Genomic DNA, 18,369 nt, shown 5'->3' with positions numbered 1-18,369 from the left:
TCTCAGTGAAGAAATTAGGTGACTACAATCATTTGAATCATTAAGAAGTGTGGGTACATTGGGAGCACCTGAGGAATACCATAAGAGACAGCTACGAAAGATGTGGGCTGAGAAAAGTAAATTTCAGTATCATTCAGTAAAATGTTTTAAAAATAAGGGATAGAAAATTTCAAAAAGAATTATAAGTAGATGAAGGAAATAAGTAGGAAAAGGAGGCTGGATGCTGTGAAATACAGGACCTCTTTGTGGTAATAACAGTGACCAATGGGATATCTGTGGGTTCTAGGTAGGGTCAGGGGAGTAGAACATACATGTCAACCTTCTACCCCTTAGGAGATGACCAAACTCCAGCTAGGGTTTGAAATCAAATGGGGAATGAATGTGGTAAAACAAGATGTCAAACTAAAAATAAATCACATGCATTCCAATAAAATTTATCAAACTAGTTTTTCCAGTTGCACACAAAGGCAAACAAACACATACCCTCTCCCTCCTTCCCTGCCACCCCTCCCTCCCTTCTTTCCCTCTCTTCCTCCTCCTCCTCTTCCTCCTCCCAGAGGAAGAGAATTTAGCTGTTTGAGCAACTTTGAGATGTCAACACACACACACACACACACACACACACACACACACACACACAGCAACTTTGAGATGTCAACACACACACACACAGCAACTTTGAGATGTCAACACACACACACACACACACACACACACACACACACACACACCCCTTGTGTTGACATTTACCATCCCTAAAATGGATTTTCCCAGCCCTAATCTCTACCCATAAAGAATCTGCCTGCAATGAGGGAGACCTGGGTTCGATCCCTGGATTGGGAGGATCCCCTGGAGAAGGAAATGGCAACCCACTCCAGTATTCTTGCCTGGAGAATCCCATGGACAGAGGAGCCTGAGTGGGCTACAGTCCACGGGGCTGCAAAGAGTCAGAAATGACTTAGTGACTAACACTTTCGCTCTCTACTCATAAACAAATTCAACTTTGCTGTCAAGAAGGTAGAAACAAGAAATCAGTGCCAGCAGGTCTGGGGTGCTCCAGAACCAAAAAGAAGCGGAGTTCCTAACCTCCTCCAAGTGCATCGGGGGTCCAGGACCTCCTCTCAACCATATATGAGAAACGCTAAAAAACTACACCAAGATTTCATTTTTCACTTATCATACTGACCAAGATTCCTAAGTTTCTTAGCACACTGCATTTGGATGGATATGAGAAAAGACACACTCTCATACATTGTTAGTAAGTGTGTAAATGGGCACAGTCTCTAATGTGAAAATCTCTACCAAACACTAAAAATGTGTAGCCATTTCACCCAATTATTCCATTTCTAAGAACTGATCCTACATATATACAGTGAATTTTGAGAATCTGCCCCTAGAAGATTATTAAGTTTATCCCTTAAGAAAAGAAAAAAAAATCACAGCACATATGTTTATGGTTTAAAAATTGAGTAAAAGATATTTTTAGTGGGATCTAGTTGGAAGGATATTTTCTCTGACCAGTTTCCCTAAAGCCAGGTTAAGGTATACTGCATATATTAGATATATAAGAATAGCTGTATGTGCTTATATATACATAAAACATTCCCAAAATGATACAAAACAAATGGACTATCTTGGCTACCTCAGGGATGGAAAAACCAAAAATTATAGGATGCCCATTCCTCCAGGTGAGGCTCACAGATAAATGAGTGAACAAGCAATGAACTGCTTTTTAAGAATGAAAAAAAATGGGAACCCCACATGTACAAGAAATATTAGAAAGTTCTCACACTTCATGCTATCAATGGGCAAAAAGCATAGATAAATTGAGACGAAGGAGAAAACCAAGAGGGCAAGAGTAAGGCTGAAGAGGGCATTTTAAGAAAGTGGTCATTGTTAAATGCTGCCAAGGGGTCAATGAGACACAGACTTAACACAAGGTAGTTCCTGGCAACCATGGCAAAGATAGAAGCAGTGGTGTATGGTGGGAGCAGGAAGGTCAATTCCAAACCCAACACCAGCAAAATCATAAATGACTATGCTATCTAGATGGTTAAGAACACTTGTGAAAAGTAAACCACAAAGAGGCTTCCCTGGTGATCCAGTAGTGAAGATTCTGTACTTCCAATGCAGAGAGAGTGGGCTTGATCCCTGGTTGGGGAAACAGGATCCCACATGCCACATGGCCAAAAAAAATTAAAATTAAAAAACCACAAAATGATCTATCAAAACACTACAACAGAGAAGAAGGAAATAAGATTTATCATTTCTTTACAAACACTGTCAACCATTCACCAACATAGGTTGTGTGCTCAGTATCTGAAATTTCAAGGGGAAAAATATCCAACATCTGAACGAAAAAATAAAAATGTCTGGGCACTGAATCCACATAAGCACCTCTGAAATACCAAGCCCACAAGCTGCAACAATGCTGACCCAGAGTCCCTAAAAGCCTTCCCCAGTTCCCAGAGGCCATGTCCCTTCCAACGAAGACAGGAAGGACTTAAATACAAGGCCACAGAGGAAGCTACAAGAGAGTGAGGCTGTCATGGGCATAGCAATGTGGGGAATGAGTGACTCTGGCACAGTCTAGCACCATGACCAATACCTATTAATTGCCTACCACCAAAATCCTTCATGTCACATCCTCTCATCTACATGGCTAATTCTGGTTGGCATCTGCTTTCTGTGATGTGCAGTCCAGTCAAACCAAGTTGACAGGCATAAGAAGGAAACCTAAGAAGTGAAGAAAAACACATCAGCCATGAAAACCACAGACTGCCATCCAAAAAAGGCCCCTTGTTCTCATCTTAAACCAAAGGCAATACTCCAAACAGGAGGAGGGACCTCCACTGACATCAAACAAACATTAAGGGAATCAGACAGTTGCAGAGAATTACAATGGACTATTAAATCCATTCCAACTAATTCATGTTACAGAAAAGAGAAGGAACTTGCTTAAGGTCATGCAGTGTATGGTAAGACCTGGGTGAGAACCTGATGACTTCTGTGCATGATCCCATGAGTCCTCCTAATGGCCAATGGCTGCCAAATACTTCTATTCAGTCCCAACTGTCCCTGGGCTCTGACCACATATATCCTACCATCTCCTTGACACTACCTTTTGGCTGTCTCAAAAGCTCAAATCTCAACACTGATCTCATGATCTTGCCTCAATACTCCCAACACTGGTTTTTCATTCAGGGCTTCTCAGCTTAACAGATGACATCACCATCCATCCACTTCCTGAGACAAAGACCAGAGAGTGGTGTCCAGTATTTGAACTCGAGCCCAACTACTTCCAAGCTACCACCTTAAGCAAGCTAAATGAAGTCTTTATACCTCAGGTTCTGTCATCTGAAAAATGGGATAATGATGGAAATTACCTTATAAGATAGTTCTAAGCACAGCAAGAGAGGTGAATAAAATGCAAAGCTCATAGAAAACATCTCTGTTTGTGTAGCTCCCTCTCTCCTCTTGCCTGCTCTCCTCCAGCCCCACTCCCTCACCTGGACAATAAGGATCAGCCCTTCCCCTTTCAACTTAAATGTGATTTCCCACTGGAAGACTTCCTTTATCACCCCCTGCCTGCTAAGGCTGGGTCCTAACTTCCCATCTCCATTTTTCATCCTCAAAGCACAGGATAATTTCTACTCACCACATATCATAATTATATATTTGCTTTGTGATGGTCTGATCAATAGCCATCTCCTCCAATAGTCTATAAGCCCCAGGAAGGCAGGGACTGGGAGTGTTGTGTCTCATTTATGTATTCTCAACATGGTACCTGGCACTTAACAGGTGTTTAGTAAACATTACTTGCTTAAAGTGCTCAAGAAATAGAGGAAAATAATAGAATGGGAAAGACTAGAGATCTATTCAAGAAAATCAGACATATCAAGGGAATATTTCATGCAAAGAAGGGCACAATAAAGGAAAGAAAGGGCAAGGACCTAACAGAAGCATAAGAGATTAAGAATAGGTGGCAAGAATACACAGAATAACTGTACAAAACAGGTCTTAATGATCCAGATAACCATGATGGTGTGATCACTCACCTAGATTCAGACAATTGGGAATGCAAAGTCAAGTGGGCCTTAGGAGGCATCACTACGAACAAAGCTAGTGGAGGTGATGAAATTCCAGCTGAGCTATTTCAAATCCTAAAAGACGATGCTGTGAAAGTGCTGCACTCAATATGTCATCTAATTTGGAAAACGTAGCAGTGGCCACAGGACTGGAAAAGGTCAGTTTTCATTCCAATCCCAAAGAAGGACAATGCCAAAGAATGTTAAAACTACCATAAAATTGTACTCATCTCACACACTAGCAAGGTAATGCTCAAAATCCTTCAAGCTAGGCTTTAACAGTATGTGAACCAAGGACTTCCAGATGTAAAAGCTGGATTTAGAAAAGGCAGAGGAATCAAAGATCAAATTGCCAACATCCAATGGAGCATAGAAAAAGCAAGAGAATTTCAGAAAAACATCTACTTCTGCTTCATTGACTATGCTAAAGCCTTTGACTGTGTAGATCACAACAAACTGTGAAAAATTCTTTTTTTTTTTTTTTTTTGAAAAATTCTTAAAGAGATGGGAATGCCAAACCACCTGACCTACCTCCTGAGAAATCTGTATGCAGGTCAAGAAGTAACAGTTAGAACCGGACATGGAACAACAGACTGGTTCCAGATTGTTAAAGGAGTATATCAAGGCTGTATATTATCATCCTGCTTATTTAATGTATATGCATAGTACATCATGGGAAATGCTAGTCTGGATGAATCACAAGCTGGAATCAAGATTGCCGGGAGAAATATCAACAATCTCAACTATGAAGATGACACCACCCTAATGATAGAGAGCGAAGAGGAACTAAAGAGCCTCTTGATGAAGGTGAAAGAGGAAAGTGAAAAAATGGCTTAAAACTCAACATTCAAAAAAGGAAGATCATGGCATCCAGTCTCATCACTTCACGGTAAATAGATGGGGAAACAATGGAAACAGTGGCAGATTTTATTTTCCTGGGCTCCAAAATCACTGCAGACAGTGACTGAAGCCATGAAATTAAAAGACGCTTAGAAGGAAATCTATGACAAACCTACACAGTGTATTAAAAAGCAGACATTTTTGTCACTTTGCTGACAAAGGTCCATATAGTCAAAGCTATGATTTTTCCAGTAACCATGTATGGATGTGAGAGTTGGACCATAAAGAAGGCTAAGCACCAAAGAATTGATGCTTTCAAACTGTGGTGCTGGAGAAGACTCTTGAGAGTCCCTTGGAGAGCAAGAAGATCAAACCAGTCAATCCTAAAGGAAATTAGTCCTGAATATTCATTGGAAGGACTGGTGCTGAAGCTCCAATACTTTGGCCACCTGATGCATAGAGCCAACTCACTGGAAACAACTCTGATGCTCGGAAAGATTGAGGGCAGGAGGAGAAGGGGACAACAGAGGATAAGATGGTTGGATGGTATCACTGACTCAATGGACATGAGTCTGAACAAACTTTGGGAGACAGTGAAGGACAGGGAAGTCTGGCATACTGCAGTTTATAAGGTCGCAAAGATTCAGACATGACTTAGAAACTGAACAACAACAAGTTTTTTAAAGTGCTCAGGAAGAATGTTTACCAGCAGAAAAATGGGCCTAGAGATTAGAAGAGAAGGCCTGGGACACCAATCTAAATGAGAACCAAGGCTATTGGCTGCCAGGTGGCTACACAGAAAGGGCCTGGTGAGCCCCATCCGACCATAGCAAAGTTCAGGATTTACTGCTTGTTTGACCATCATTCTAACAGTTCAGGATATGGTCTCCACAGCACTAGAATCAGCACTAGACTCTGCAGAAACAAGGACAGCCACACCTTGCAAATTTTTTTAGATGAATCCCAGTCCCTCTGATACCTTTCTTAATGTAACTATCAGTCCACAGTGGGTGTGATTCTTATGTTTAAAAACACTTATTTCTGTACAACAGGGCCTCCAAGTGCAGTTAACTACTCCATCTAGGCGCTCAGCTGAAGAAACAACTGTCTGTTCTAACTTAGGGGTAAAACTAGCTCTACTGGACTTAGGAGAGAATGGCATCTTGGCTCCCCAATGTGGTACCAATAAGGGATTTTCAGGAATATTTTTTACTACACCCAATGTTTGTTTATACAGCAACTCTAGAACCTAGTCTCCTTGTAACATGGCATTCTAATGAATATAGTGAAGTATTTCAAAGAACAGGTTTTGACACTGGGCAAGCCTGGTTCAAATTCTGGCTCTGCCACTTACTAGTTATAAATGAAATTTTAGACCTATGACCTGACCTCTCCCAGTCAGTTACCTCATCTGTAGTTGGATACGATAGTTGGAGGAAGCATTACACACAAATACACAGCATAAAGCTAATTATCTACCATCTTTAAGAAAATTCTTTGTACACAAGAGTTCTACCTCAGAAATTCTATATCATGCCTACCAATCTCCAGAGGCTATAAAATGGACACCTCAACCTCCCTCAGCCTTGTTTATTCTCTTCTAGAATACCAGCCCACTTCATTATGGGACTATCTAAGATCACCTTCTGTTGTGAGGAGATCTCCCTCTGCATAAATGATGTTTCTTCCTCAGTTGGACAATTGAAATGTTATACAAACCACTCTACTTCTTCCTGTCTTTAGAGTCAAACAGCCAACTCAGTTTTCCCACGGTTTCTCTCACACTGATGCACTCACCCTTTTTTGGGAATATGACTCCACCAGCATAGGACTCAGAGGTACTACACAACATAACAATTGCAGACATGGGGTGAAAACACAGCTCTTTATCCAAAGGAAACAGCAGAGAAAAGGAAAGTAAAATTTTCTAAGTTGTGGTGTAACAAGGAGAAACTGAGATATCACTTGTGCTTCTACCATATTTCTTTTGTATCAACTACAAATAGAAAACTTTAGTTGCTGCCAAGTAACTGTTCTCCAAATAGCAGTGGACTAGGCACTGACAGAAAATATAGGAGAATCACCTCTGCCTTCCAAAGCTGGTAATTTAACTGGAGGCATAAAACAAATGGGCAATAGCAAAGTATGCACTGAATATGTAATAGTAAAGAATAAGGCAGAGATAAAAACAGTCTGTTTTAGACAAAGTAAAGGCCTCCTGAAGGAGATGCCTAATGATTAAGCAGATGAAGGTGGAAGGGCATTTTAGACCAAAAATCAAAAACCAGGCCAGAGTAGTCTAGAGAAACAGAGAAGGGAAGAAACAGACAGAGTAAAAAGATTTAGAAAATATACAAGCAACAGAACAAGAAATATAATATCTGCATTAAGGGATAGCTTTATATCCTCCTTGAAAGGGGCTTCAAAAAGTCACACCCCCGAAGTCTCCCACTGGCATAACCTGACAGAGGCATCACTTACCCGGATAAGGGAAACCTGATGCCGAGGGGGTTTAGCTCCTGGGCCTCCCGATGAGGGTCCCTCAGGCTGGACAAGGGGCTGTCTAGCTTCATAAGGAGCTGAAACGGCAGGAGGGAAAGTCAGCATGGTTCACAAAGATTCCACCCAAAGCATGAATTCACATTCAAACTGCTATAGTGTCTGCTCTTCAGGGAAGAATTAGTAATTAGTTTATACACAAAGGGTCACCTAAAACAAACAAGGGCTTCCCTCATAGCTCAGTAGGTAAAGAATCTGCCTGAGATGCAGGAGACCCCGGTTCTATTTCTGGGTCAGGAAGTTCTGCAGGAGAAGGGACAGGCTACCACTCCAGTATTCTTGGGCTTCCCTTGCGGTTCATCTGGTAAAGAATCCACCTGCAATGTAGGAGACCTGGGTTTGGTCCCTGGGTTGGGAAACTCCTCTGGTGAAGGGAAAGGCCACTCCAGTATTCTGGCCTGGAGAATTCCATGGACTAAGTCCATGGGGTTGCAAACAGTCAGACACAACTGAGTGGCATTCACTTTCACTTTCTTTCACTTAAGACAACAAACCTTAGTGCCCCTGGGTACAATTTAACCGAACCATCTAAAGATAGTCAACCAAGTCATAATAAAGCAGCAAGATATTTACATCAGGTTAAGATTAGCAATAAACTGGAAAGGTGGAAAGCTGTAAACATAAACCGGGATAGAAAATAATGAGAGTAGTTAGAAAAGTGCCAGGTTTTAAGTGTTCAAGTTCTAAATATAAGGTAAATTCTATATATACCCTGTGATTTAGAATGCTTCCACTCATCATCCACACTCCCAAGAAGCAAGAAAGTCAGTATGAATTTTGAACATTAAGAATTAACATTATCATTTTGCTTATTTTTGAAAAATAAATGCCACTATCTTCTTTTCCTTATGGAAAGAATGTAAAACCAAATAGAGAAAACTACAAAAAGGAATAAATGCATTTTATATTTACTACTTTATCATTCAATAACCAAACTAAAAATAATTTTGCTCCTTTAAGAAAAGTTTTTAAGTCACAAAAATGAATGCATTTTTTTCATTCCTTTTATTTCCAGAACACTTAATAACAACTTTGCCAATATGATATGAAAACAGTTAAATGTAACCAGGCAGTATTCGGCTCCAACAGAAAGGGGAAATTAGGCAGAAGGAGCTAAGATGGCGGAAGAATAGGAATGGGGAGACCACTTTCTCCCCCAAAAATTCATCAAAAGATCATTTGAACGCTAAGCAAACTCCACAAAACAACTTCTGATGGCTAGCAGAGGACATCAGACACCCAGAAAAGCAGCCCATTGTCTTCGAAAGGAGGTAGGACAAAATATAAAAGATAAAAAGAGAGACAATAGAGTTAGGGACAGAGATCCATCCTGGGAAGGGAGTCTTAATAGAGGAAGTTTCCAAACACCAGGAAACCCTCTCACCGGCGGGTCTGGGGAAAGTTTTCGAATCTCAGAGGGCAACTTAAATGGGAGGAAAATAAATAAAACCCACAGATTACATGCCTAAAAACAACTCCCAGCAGAAAAGTACCCCAGATGCTCATATGCGCCACCAGCAAGTGGGGGGGCTGAATGGAGAGGAGCAGGTGATATTGCTTAGGGTAAGGACCAGGCCTGAAAGCCCTGAGGGCAATCTGAGGGAGCTAACCAGAGATAGCAACTTAAACTGTGGGATAGCAAGAGACAGAGAGAATTAACCTGGGAAAAGCCCTAAATTTAGGCACTACCCACCCGTTCCCAGAACAAAGGACTGAGCAATTCCAGAGAAGAGTTAGCCGGCTACGGACCGGTCCATCCCCCGCCAGAGGCAGGGGGGGAGGGGAAAGGGGCAAACTCGGCCCGAGAGACGGCATCCCCTACCAAACTGCAAACAGGCTTCCAGTCTCTAACCAAAGACTTCCTGAGATTCTGGATGGTTGACATCTGCCGGGAGGGTTGCAGCCAGAAATCAGCTTCCCAGAAGAGACACAAGGCACACCCGACCAGCACACCCAGAAACTGAGGCTGGGACCGTGGAGGGGATAAGGTGCATGGCACCCGGGGAGAGTGCACTCCTCAAGCTCCTGGTTCCCTGAGCTGCTCCAAGCCGGAAAGGCACAAAACGCAGGCCCAACCGAGTCTGCAGCTTTGTGGAGTACCTGAAAACCTGAACCTGAGCAGCTTAGGTCTGGGAAGTGCACGCAACTCAGGGCCCGCTCCCTGTAGAACAGCCTGGAGCCTGAGCAGTGTAGACGGGGTAAGTACAAGGCCCATGAGCGGGGGCAAACCCAGTATGGCCGGAACACTGCGAGTGCTCCCCACATACGCCAGTGGTATTTGTCTGCAGTGCCCCTCCATCCCCACAGCACCACAGAACAAGCGAACCTAAACAAGAAACTACCTCTGCCACCTTGTGTCAGGGCGTAAATTAGACAATGAATAGACCTGCAAACAGAAGCCAAATAAACAAAGGGAACCGCCATAGAAGTGACACGTGCAACAGATTAAAATCCCTGTAGTTAACACCGACTAAAGAGCAATACTGCGTAGGAACCTGGAATGTTAGGTCAATGAATCAAGGCAAATTGGAAGTGGTCAAACAAGAGACAGCAAGAGTGAACGTCGACATTCTAGGAATCAGTGAACTAAAATGAAATGGAATGGGTGAATTTAACTCAGATGACCATTATATCTACTACTGTGGGCAGGAATCCCTTAGAAGAAATGGAGCAGCCCTCATAGTCAACAAAAGAGTCCGAAATGCAGTACTTGAATGCAATCTCAAAAATGACACAATGATCTCTGTTCGTTTCCATGGCAAACAGTTCAATATCACGGTATTCCAAGCCTATGCCCCAACCAGTAACACTGAAGAAGCGAAAATTGAACGGTTCTATGAAGACCTACAAGACCTTTTGGACCTAACACCCAAAAAGGATGTTCTTTTCATTATAGGAGACTGGAATGCAAAAGTAGGAAGTCAAGAAATACCTGGAATACCAGGCAAATTTGGCCTTGCAGTATGGAATGAAGCAGGGCAAAGGCTAATAGAGTTTTGCCAAGAGAATGCACTGGTCATAGCAAACACCTTCTTCCAACAACACAAGAGAAGACTCTACACATGGACATTACCAGATGGTCAACATCAAAATCAGACTGATTATATTCTTTGCAGCCAAAGATGGAGAAGCTCTATACAGTCAGCAAAAACAAGACTGGGAGCTGACTGTGGCTCAGATCATGAACTCCTTACTGCCAAATTCAGATGTAAATTGAAGAACGTAGGGATAACCACTAGACCATTCAGGTATGACCTAAATCAAATCCCTTATGACTACACAGTGGAAGTGAGAAATAGATTTAAGGGGCTAGATCTGATAGAGAGCCTGATGAACTACGGACAGAAATTCGTGACATTGTACAGGAGACAGGGATCAAGACCATCCCCATTGAAAAGAAATGCAAAAAGGCAAAATGGTTGTCTGAGGAGGCCTTACAAATAGCTGTGAAAAGAAGAGAAGCAAAAAGCAAAGGAGAAAAGGAAAGACATTCCCATTTGAATGCAGAGTTCCAAAGAATAGCCAGGAGAGATAAGAAAGCCTTCCTCAGCGATCAATGCAAAGAAATAGAGGAAAACAACAGAATGGGAAAGACTAGAGATCTCTTCAAGGAAATTAGAGATACCAAGGGAACATTTCATGCAAAGATGGGTTCGATAAAGGACAGAAATGGTATGGACTTAACAGAAGCAGAAGATATTAAGAAGAGGTGGCAAGAATACACAGAAGAACTATACAAGAAAGATCTTCATGACCCAGATAATCACGATGGTGTGATCACTCACCTAGAGCCAGATATCCTGGAATGTGAAGTCAGGTGGGCCTTAGAAAGCATCACTACGAACAAAGCTAGTGGAGGTGATGGAATTCCAGTTGAGCTATTTCAAATCCTGAAAGATGATGCTGTGAAAGTGCTTCACTCAATATGCCAGCAAATTTGGAAAACTCAGCAGTGGTCACAGGACTGGAAAAGGTCAGTTTTCATTCCAATCCCAAAGAATGCTCAAACTACCGCACGATTGCACTCATCTCACACGCTAGTAAAGTAATGCTCAAAATTCTCCAAGCCAGGCTTCAGCAATATGTGAACCGAGAACTTCCAGATGTTCAAGTTGGATTTAGAAAAGGCAGAGGAACCAGAGATCAAATTGCCAACATCTGCTAGAACATCAAAAAAGCAAGAGAGTTTCAGAAAAACATCTATTTCTACTTTATTGACTTTTATATATACTTTATTGAAGGCCAAAGCCTTTGACTGTGTGGATCACAATAAACTGTGGAAAATTCTGAAAGAGATGGGAATACCAGACCACCTGACCTGCCTCTTGAGAAACCTGTATGCAGGTCAGGAAGCAACAGTAAGAACTGGACATGAAACAACAGCCTGGTTCCAAATAGGAAAAGGAGTATGTCAAGTCTGTATATTGTCACCCTGCTTATTTAACTTATATGCAGAGTACATCATGAGAAATGCTGGGTTGGAAGAAGCACGGGCTGGAAGAAGCACAAGCTGGAATCAAGATTGCTGGGAGAAATATCAATAACCTCAGATATGCAGATGACACCAATCTTATGGTAGAAAGTGAAGAGGAACTAAAAAGCCTCTTGATGAAAGTAAAAGAGGAGAGTGAAAAAGTTGGCTTAAAGCTCAACATTCAGAAAACTAAGATCATGGCATCTGGTCCCATCACCTCATGGGAAATAGATGGGGAGACAGTGGAAACAGTGTCAGACTTTATTTTTTTGGGTTCTAAAATCACTGCAGATGATGATTGCAGCCATGAAATTAAAAGACACTTACTCCTTGGAAGGAAAGTTATGACCAACCTAGACAGCATATTAAAAAGCAGAGACATTACTTTGCCAACAAAGGTCTGTCTATGGTTTTTCCAGTGGTCATGTATGGATATGAGAGTTGGACTATGAAGAAAGCTGAGCGCCCCAAAATTGATGCTTTTGAACTATGGTGTTGGAGAAGACTCTTGAGAATCCCTTGGACTGCAAGGAGATCCAACCAGTCCATCCTGAAGGAGATCAGTCCTGGGTGCTCATTGGAAGGACTGATGCTGAAGCCGAAACTCCAATACTTTGGCCACCTGATGCGAATAACTGACTCATTGGAAAAGATTCTGATGCTGGGAAGGATTGGGGGCAGGAAGAGAAGGGGACGACAGAGGATGAGACGGCTGGATGGCACCACCGACTTGATGGGCATGAGTCTGAGTAAACTCCGGGAGTTTGTGATGGACAGGGAGGCCTGGTGTGCTGCAATTCATGGGGTCGCAAAGAGTCAGACATGACAGAGCGACTGAACTGAACTGAACTGACACCAGAAGGGGACTATAGATATTCAGATGTGTAAGCTGGAACAAGGAGCTATCTGAAACTGAACCGAACCCACACTGCCCACAACAGCTCCAGAGAAATTCCTAGATATATTTTTATGATTATTATTTTTTTTAATTAAAATTTTTTTTTCTTTCTTTTTTTAAAGTTCTCTACTATTCCTCTATTACTCCTTAATTTTCATTTTTATGACCCACTACAACCTGGCAAAAAAAAAAGGACCTTATTTTTAAAGTGAACTTCATATATATTTCTTAAATTTTTTGTTTTTTTTGTTGTTTTTTAATATTGTATTTTTAAGAGTCTAACCTCAACTCTAGATTTTTAATCTTTGTTTTTCCGTATTTGATATCAATTTTGGACAGTTAAGAATCCAACCTTCAGTACCCATTTTTACTCAGGAGTGAGATTACTGGTTTGATCACTCTCTCCCCCTTTTGACTCTCATTTTTCTTCCCCAGATCACCTATATTTCCTCTCTCCCCCTTCTCTTCTCAGTCCAATTCTGTGAATCTCTGTGGGTGTTCTGGGCTATGGAGAATACTTAGGGAACAGAGTACTACCTAGATCTGTCTCTCTTCTCTTGAATCCCCCTTTTTCTCCTCCTGCTCACCTCTATCTCCTTGCTCCCTCTCCTCTTCTTCATGTAACTCTGTGAACCTCTCTGGGTGTCCCTCACTGTGGAGAATCCTTTCACCATTAACCTAGAAGTTTTATTATCAGTGCTGTATGGATGGAGAAGTCTTGAGGCTACTGGAAGAATAAGACTGAAATCCAGAGGCAAGAGGTTTAAGCCCAAAACCTGAGAACACCAGAGAACTCCTGACTACAGGGAACATTAATTAATAAGAGATCATCCAAAAGCCTCCATACCTACCCTGACAACAACCACCATCCAAGAGCCAATAAGTTCCAGAGCAAGACATACCACGCAAATTCTCCAGCAATGCAGGAACATAGCCCTGAGTGTCAATGTACAGGCTGCCCAAAGTCACACCAAACCCATAGACCCATCTCAAAACTCACTACTGGATACTCCATTGCACTCCAGAGAGAAGAAATCCAGCTCCACCCACCAGAACACCGACACAAGCTTCTCTAACCAGCAAACCTTGACAAGCCAAACATCCAGCCCCACACGCTGGGAGAAACCTCCACAATAAAAAGGAACCACAGACTACCAGAATATAGAAAGGCCACCCCAAACCCAGCAATCTAAACAAGATGAAAAGGCAGAGAAATACCCAGCAGGTAAAGGAACATGAAAAATGCCCACCAAGCCAAACAAAAGAGGAGGAGATAGGGAATCTACCTGAAAAAGAATTTAGAATAATGATAATAAAAATGATCCAAAATCTTGAAAACAAAATGGAGTTACAGATAAATAACCTGGAGACAAGGATTGAGAAGATGCAAGAAATGTTTAACAAGGACCTAGAAGAAATAAAAAAGTCAATTAAAAATGAATTATGCAATAAATGAGATAAAAAACACTCAGGAGGGAACCAACAGTACAATAATGGAGGCAGAAGATAGGATAAGTGAGGTAGAAGATAAAATGGTGGAAATAAATGAAGCAGAGAGGAAAAAAGAAAAAAGAATTAAAGGAAATGAGGACAACCTCAGGGACCTCTGGGACAGTGTGAAACGTCCCAACATTCGAATCACAGGAGTCCCAGAAGAAGAAGACAAAAAGAAAGGCCATGAGAAGATACTCGAGGAGATAACAGCCGAAAACTTCCCCAAAATGGGGAAGGAAATAGCCACCCAAGTTTAAGAAACCCAGAGAGTCCCAAACAGGATAAACATAAGGTGAAACACTCCAAGACACATATTAGTCAAATTAACAAAGATCAAACACAAAGAACAAATATTAAAAGCAGCAAGGGAGAAACAACAAATAACACACAAGGGAATTCCCATAAGGATAACAGCTGATCTTTCAATAGAAACTCTTCAGGCCAGAAGGGAATGGCAGGACATACTTAAAGTAATGAAAGAGAATAACCTACAACCCAGATTACTGTACCCAGCAAGGATCTCATTCAGATATGAAGGAGAATTCAAAAGCTTTACAGACAAGCAATGAGAGAATTCAGCACCACCAATCCAGCTCTTCAACAAATGCTAAAGGATCTTCTCTAGACAGGAAACACAGAAAGGTTGTATGAACGTGAACCCAAAACAAAGCAAATGACAATGGGACCATTCTTTTCAATAATTACCTTAAATGTAAATGGGTTGAATGCCCCAATCAAAAGACAAAGATTGGCTGAATGGATACAAAAGCAAGACACCTATATATGCTGTCTACAAGAGACCCACCTCAAAACAAGGGACACACACAGACTGAAAGTGAAGGGCTGGAAAAAAAATATTTCATGCAAATGGAGACCAAAAGAAAGCAGGGAGTCGCAATACTCATATCAAATAAAAGAGACTTTAAAATAAAGGCTGTGAAAAGAGACAAAGAAGGACACTACATGATGATCAAAGGACCAATCCAAGAAGAAGATATAAGAATTATACATACATATGCACCCAACATAGAAGCACCACAATATGTAAGGCAAATGCTAACAAGAATGAAAGGGGAAATTAACAATAACACAATAATAGTGGGAGACTTTAATACCCCACTCACACCTACGGATAGATCAACTAAACAGAAAATTAACAAGGAAACACAAACTTTAAATGACACAATGGACCAGCTAGACCTAATTGATATCTATAGGACACTTCACCCCAAAATAATCAATATCACCTTTTTCTCAAGTGCACACGGAACCTTCTCCAGAATAGATCACATCCTGGGCCATAAATCTAGTCTTGGTAAATTCAAAAAAAATTGAAATCATTCCAGTCATCTTTTCTGACCACAGTGCAGTAAGATTAGATCTCAATTACAGGAAAAAAAAAACTATTAAAAACTCCAACATATGGAGGCTATATAACATGCTTCTGAATAACCAACAAATCATAGAAGAAATCAAAAAAGAAATCAAGATATGCATAGAAATGAATGAAAGTGAAAACACAACAACCCAAAACCTATGAGACACTGTAAAAGCAGTGCTAAGGGGAAGGTTCATAGCAATACAGGCTCACCTCAAGAAACAAGAAGAAAATCAAATAAATAACCTAACTCTATACCTAAAGCAACTAGAGAAGGAAGAAATGAAGAACCCCAGGGTGAGCAGAAGGAAAGAAATCTTAAAAACTAGGGCAGAAATAAATGCAAAAGAAACAAAAGAGACCATAGCAAAAATCAACAAAGCTAAAAGCTGGTTTTTTGAAAAGGTAAATAAAATTGACAAACCGTTAGCCAGACTCATCAAGAAACAAAGGGAGAAGAACCAAATCAACAAAATTAGAAATGAAAATGGAGAGATCACAACAGACAACTCTGAAATACAAAGGCTCATAAGAGACTACTACGAGCAGCTATATGCCAATAAAAGGAACAACTTGGAAGAAATGGACAAATTCTTAAAAAAGTATAACTTTCCAAAACTGAACCAGGAAGAAATAGAAGATCTTAACAAACCCATCACAAGCACGGAAATCAAAACTGTAATCAGAAATCTTCCAGCAAACAAAAGCCCAGGACCAGATGGCTTCACAGCTGAATTCTACCAAAAATTTAGAGAAGAGCTAACACCTATCTTACTCAAACTCTTCCAGAAAATTGTAGAAGAAGGCAAACTTCCAAACTCATCCTATGAGGCCACCATCACCCTTATACCAAAACCAGACAAGGATGCCACAACAAAAGAAAACTATAGGCCAATATCACTGATGAACATAGATGCAAAAATCCTTAACAAAATTCTAGCAGACAGAACCCAAGAACATATTTAAAAGATCATACATCATGACCAAGTGGGCTTTATCCCAGGAATGCAAGGATACTTTAATATCCGCAAATCAATCAATGTAATACACCACATTAACAAATTGAAAGATAAAAACCATATGATTATCTCAATAGATGCAGAAAAAGCCTTTGACAAAATTCAACGTCCACTTATGATAAAAACTCTCCAGAAAGCAGGAACAGAAGGAACATACCTCAACATAATAAAAGCTATATATGAAAAACCCACAGCAAACATTGTCTTCAATGGTGAAAAACTGAAAGCATTTCACTTAAAGTCAGGAACAAGACAACGGTGCCCACTCTCACCATGACTATTCAACACAGTTTTGGAAGTGTTGGCCACAACAATCAGAGCAGAAAAAGAAATAAAAGGAATCCAGATAGGAAAAGAAGAAGTAAAACTCTCACTCTTTGCAGACGACATGATCCTCTACATAGAAAACCTTAAAAACTCTACCAGAAAATTACTAGAGCTAATCAATGAATACAGTAATGTTGCAGGATATAAAATTAACACAGAGAAATCCTTTGCATTCCTATACACTAACAATGAGAAAACAGAAAGAGAAATTAAGGAAACAATACAATTCATCATTGTAACGAAAAGAATAAAATACTTAGGAGTATATTTACCTAAAGAAATGAAATACCTATACATAGAAAACAGTAAAACACTGATTAAAGAAATCAAAGAGGACACAAATAGATGGAGAAATATACCGTGTTCATGGATTGGAAGAATCAATATTGTCAAAATGAGTATACTACCCAAAGGCAATCTAAAGATTCAATGCAATCCCTATCAAGCTACCAAAGGTATTTTTCACAGAACTAGAACAAATAATTTCAGAGTTTGTATGGAAATACAAAAAACCTCGAATAGCCAAAGCAATCTTGAGAAAGAAGAATGGAACTGGAGGAATCAACCTGCTTGACTTCAGGCTCTACTACAAAGCCACAGTCATCAAGACAGTATGGTACTGGCACAAAGACAGAAATATAGATCAATGGAACAAAATAGAAAGCCCAGAGATAAATCCACGTACCTATGGACACCTTATCTTCGACAAAGGAGTCAAGGAGATACAATGGAAAAAAGACAACCTCTTTAACAAGTGGTGCTGGGAAAACTGGTCAACCACTTGTAAAAGAATGAAACTAGAACACTTTCTAACACCATGTACAAAAATAAACTCAAAATGGATTAAAGATCTAAATGTAAGACCAGAAACTCTAAAACTCCTAGAGGAGAACATAGGCAAAACACTCTCTGACATAAATCACAGCAGGATCCTCTATGACCCACCTCCCAGAATATTGGAAATAAAAGCAAAAATAAACAAATGGGACCTAATGAAACTTAAAAGCTTTTGCACAACAAAGGAAACTATAAGCAAGGTGAAAAGACAGCCTTCAGAATGGGAGAAAATAGTAGCAAATGAAGCAACAGACAAAGGATTAATCTCAAAAATATACAAGCAACTCCTGAAGCTCAATTCCAGAAAAATAAATGACCCAATCAAAAAATGGGCCAAAGAACTAAACAGACATTTCTCCAAAGAAGACATACAGATGGCTAACAAACATATGAAAAGATGCTCAACATCACTCATTATCAGAGAAATGCAAATCAAAACCACAATGTGGTACCAT

The 18,369-nt window shown here is 40.5% G+C and overlaps 1 protein-coding gene across 2 annotated transcripts in view; it reads right to left on the bottom strand.

The window, feature by feature from the left end:
- The window catches only part of REPS2 (RALBP1 associated Eps domain containing 2), a 254,183-nt gene that overhangs the window by 146,525 nt on the left and 89,289 nt on the right, over nt 1-18,369 (bottom strand). For both annotated transcript variants that reach the window (XM_065916435.1, XM_065916436.1), the window contains exon 5: nt 7,410-7,507. In XM_065916435.1, the coding sequence (XP_065772507.1) occupies nt 7,410-7,507 (98 nt within the window). The remainder of the gene's footprint in view (nt 1-7,409; nt 7,508-18,369) is intronic.

The sequence above is a fragment of the Muntiacus reevesi genome, chromosome X (assembly GCF_963930625.1).
Source record: "Muntiacus reevesi chromosome X, mMunRee1.1, whole genome shotgun sequence".
NCBI classification, from domain to species: Eukaryota; Metazoa; Chordata; class Mammalia; order Artiodactyla; family Cervidae; genus Muntiacus; species Muntiacus reevesi.
The sequence above is the reverse complement of the archived record's forward strand: the minus strand, read 5'-3'. Positions and strand labels throughout refer to the sequence as shown.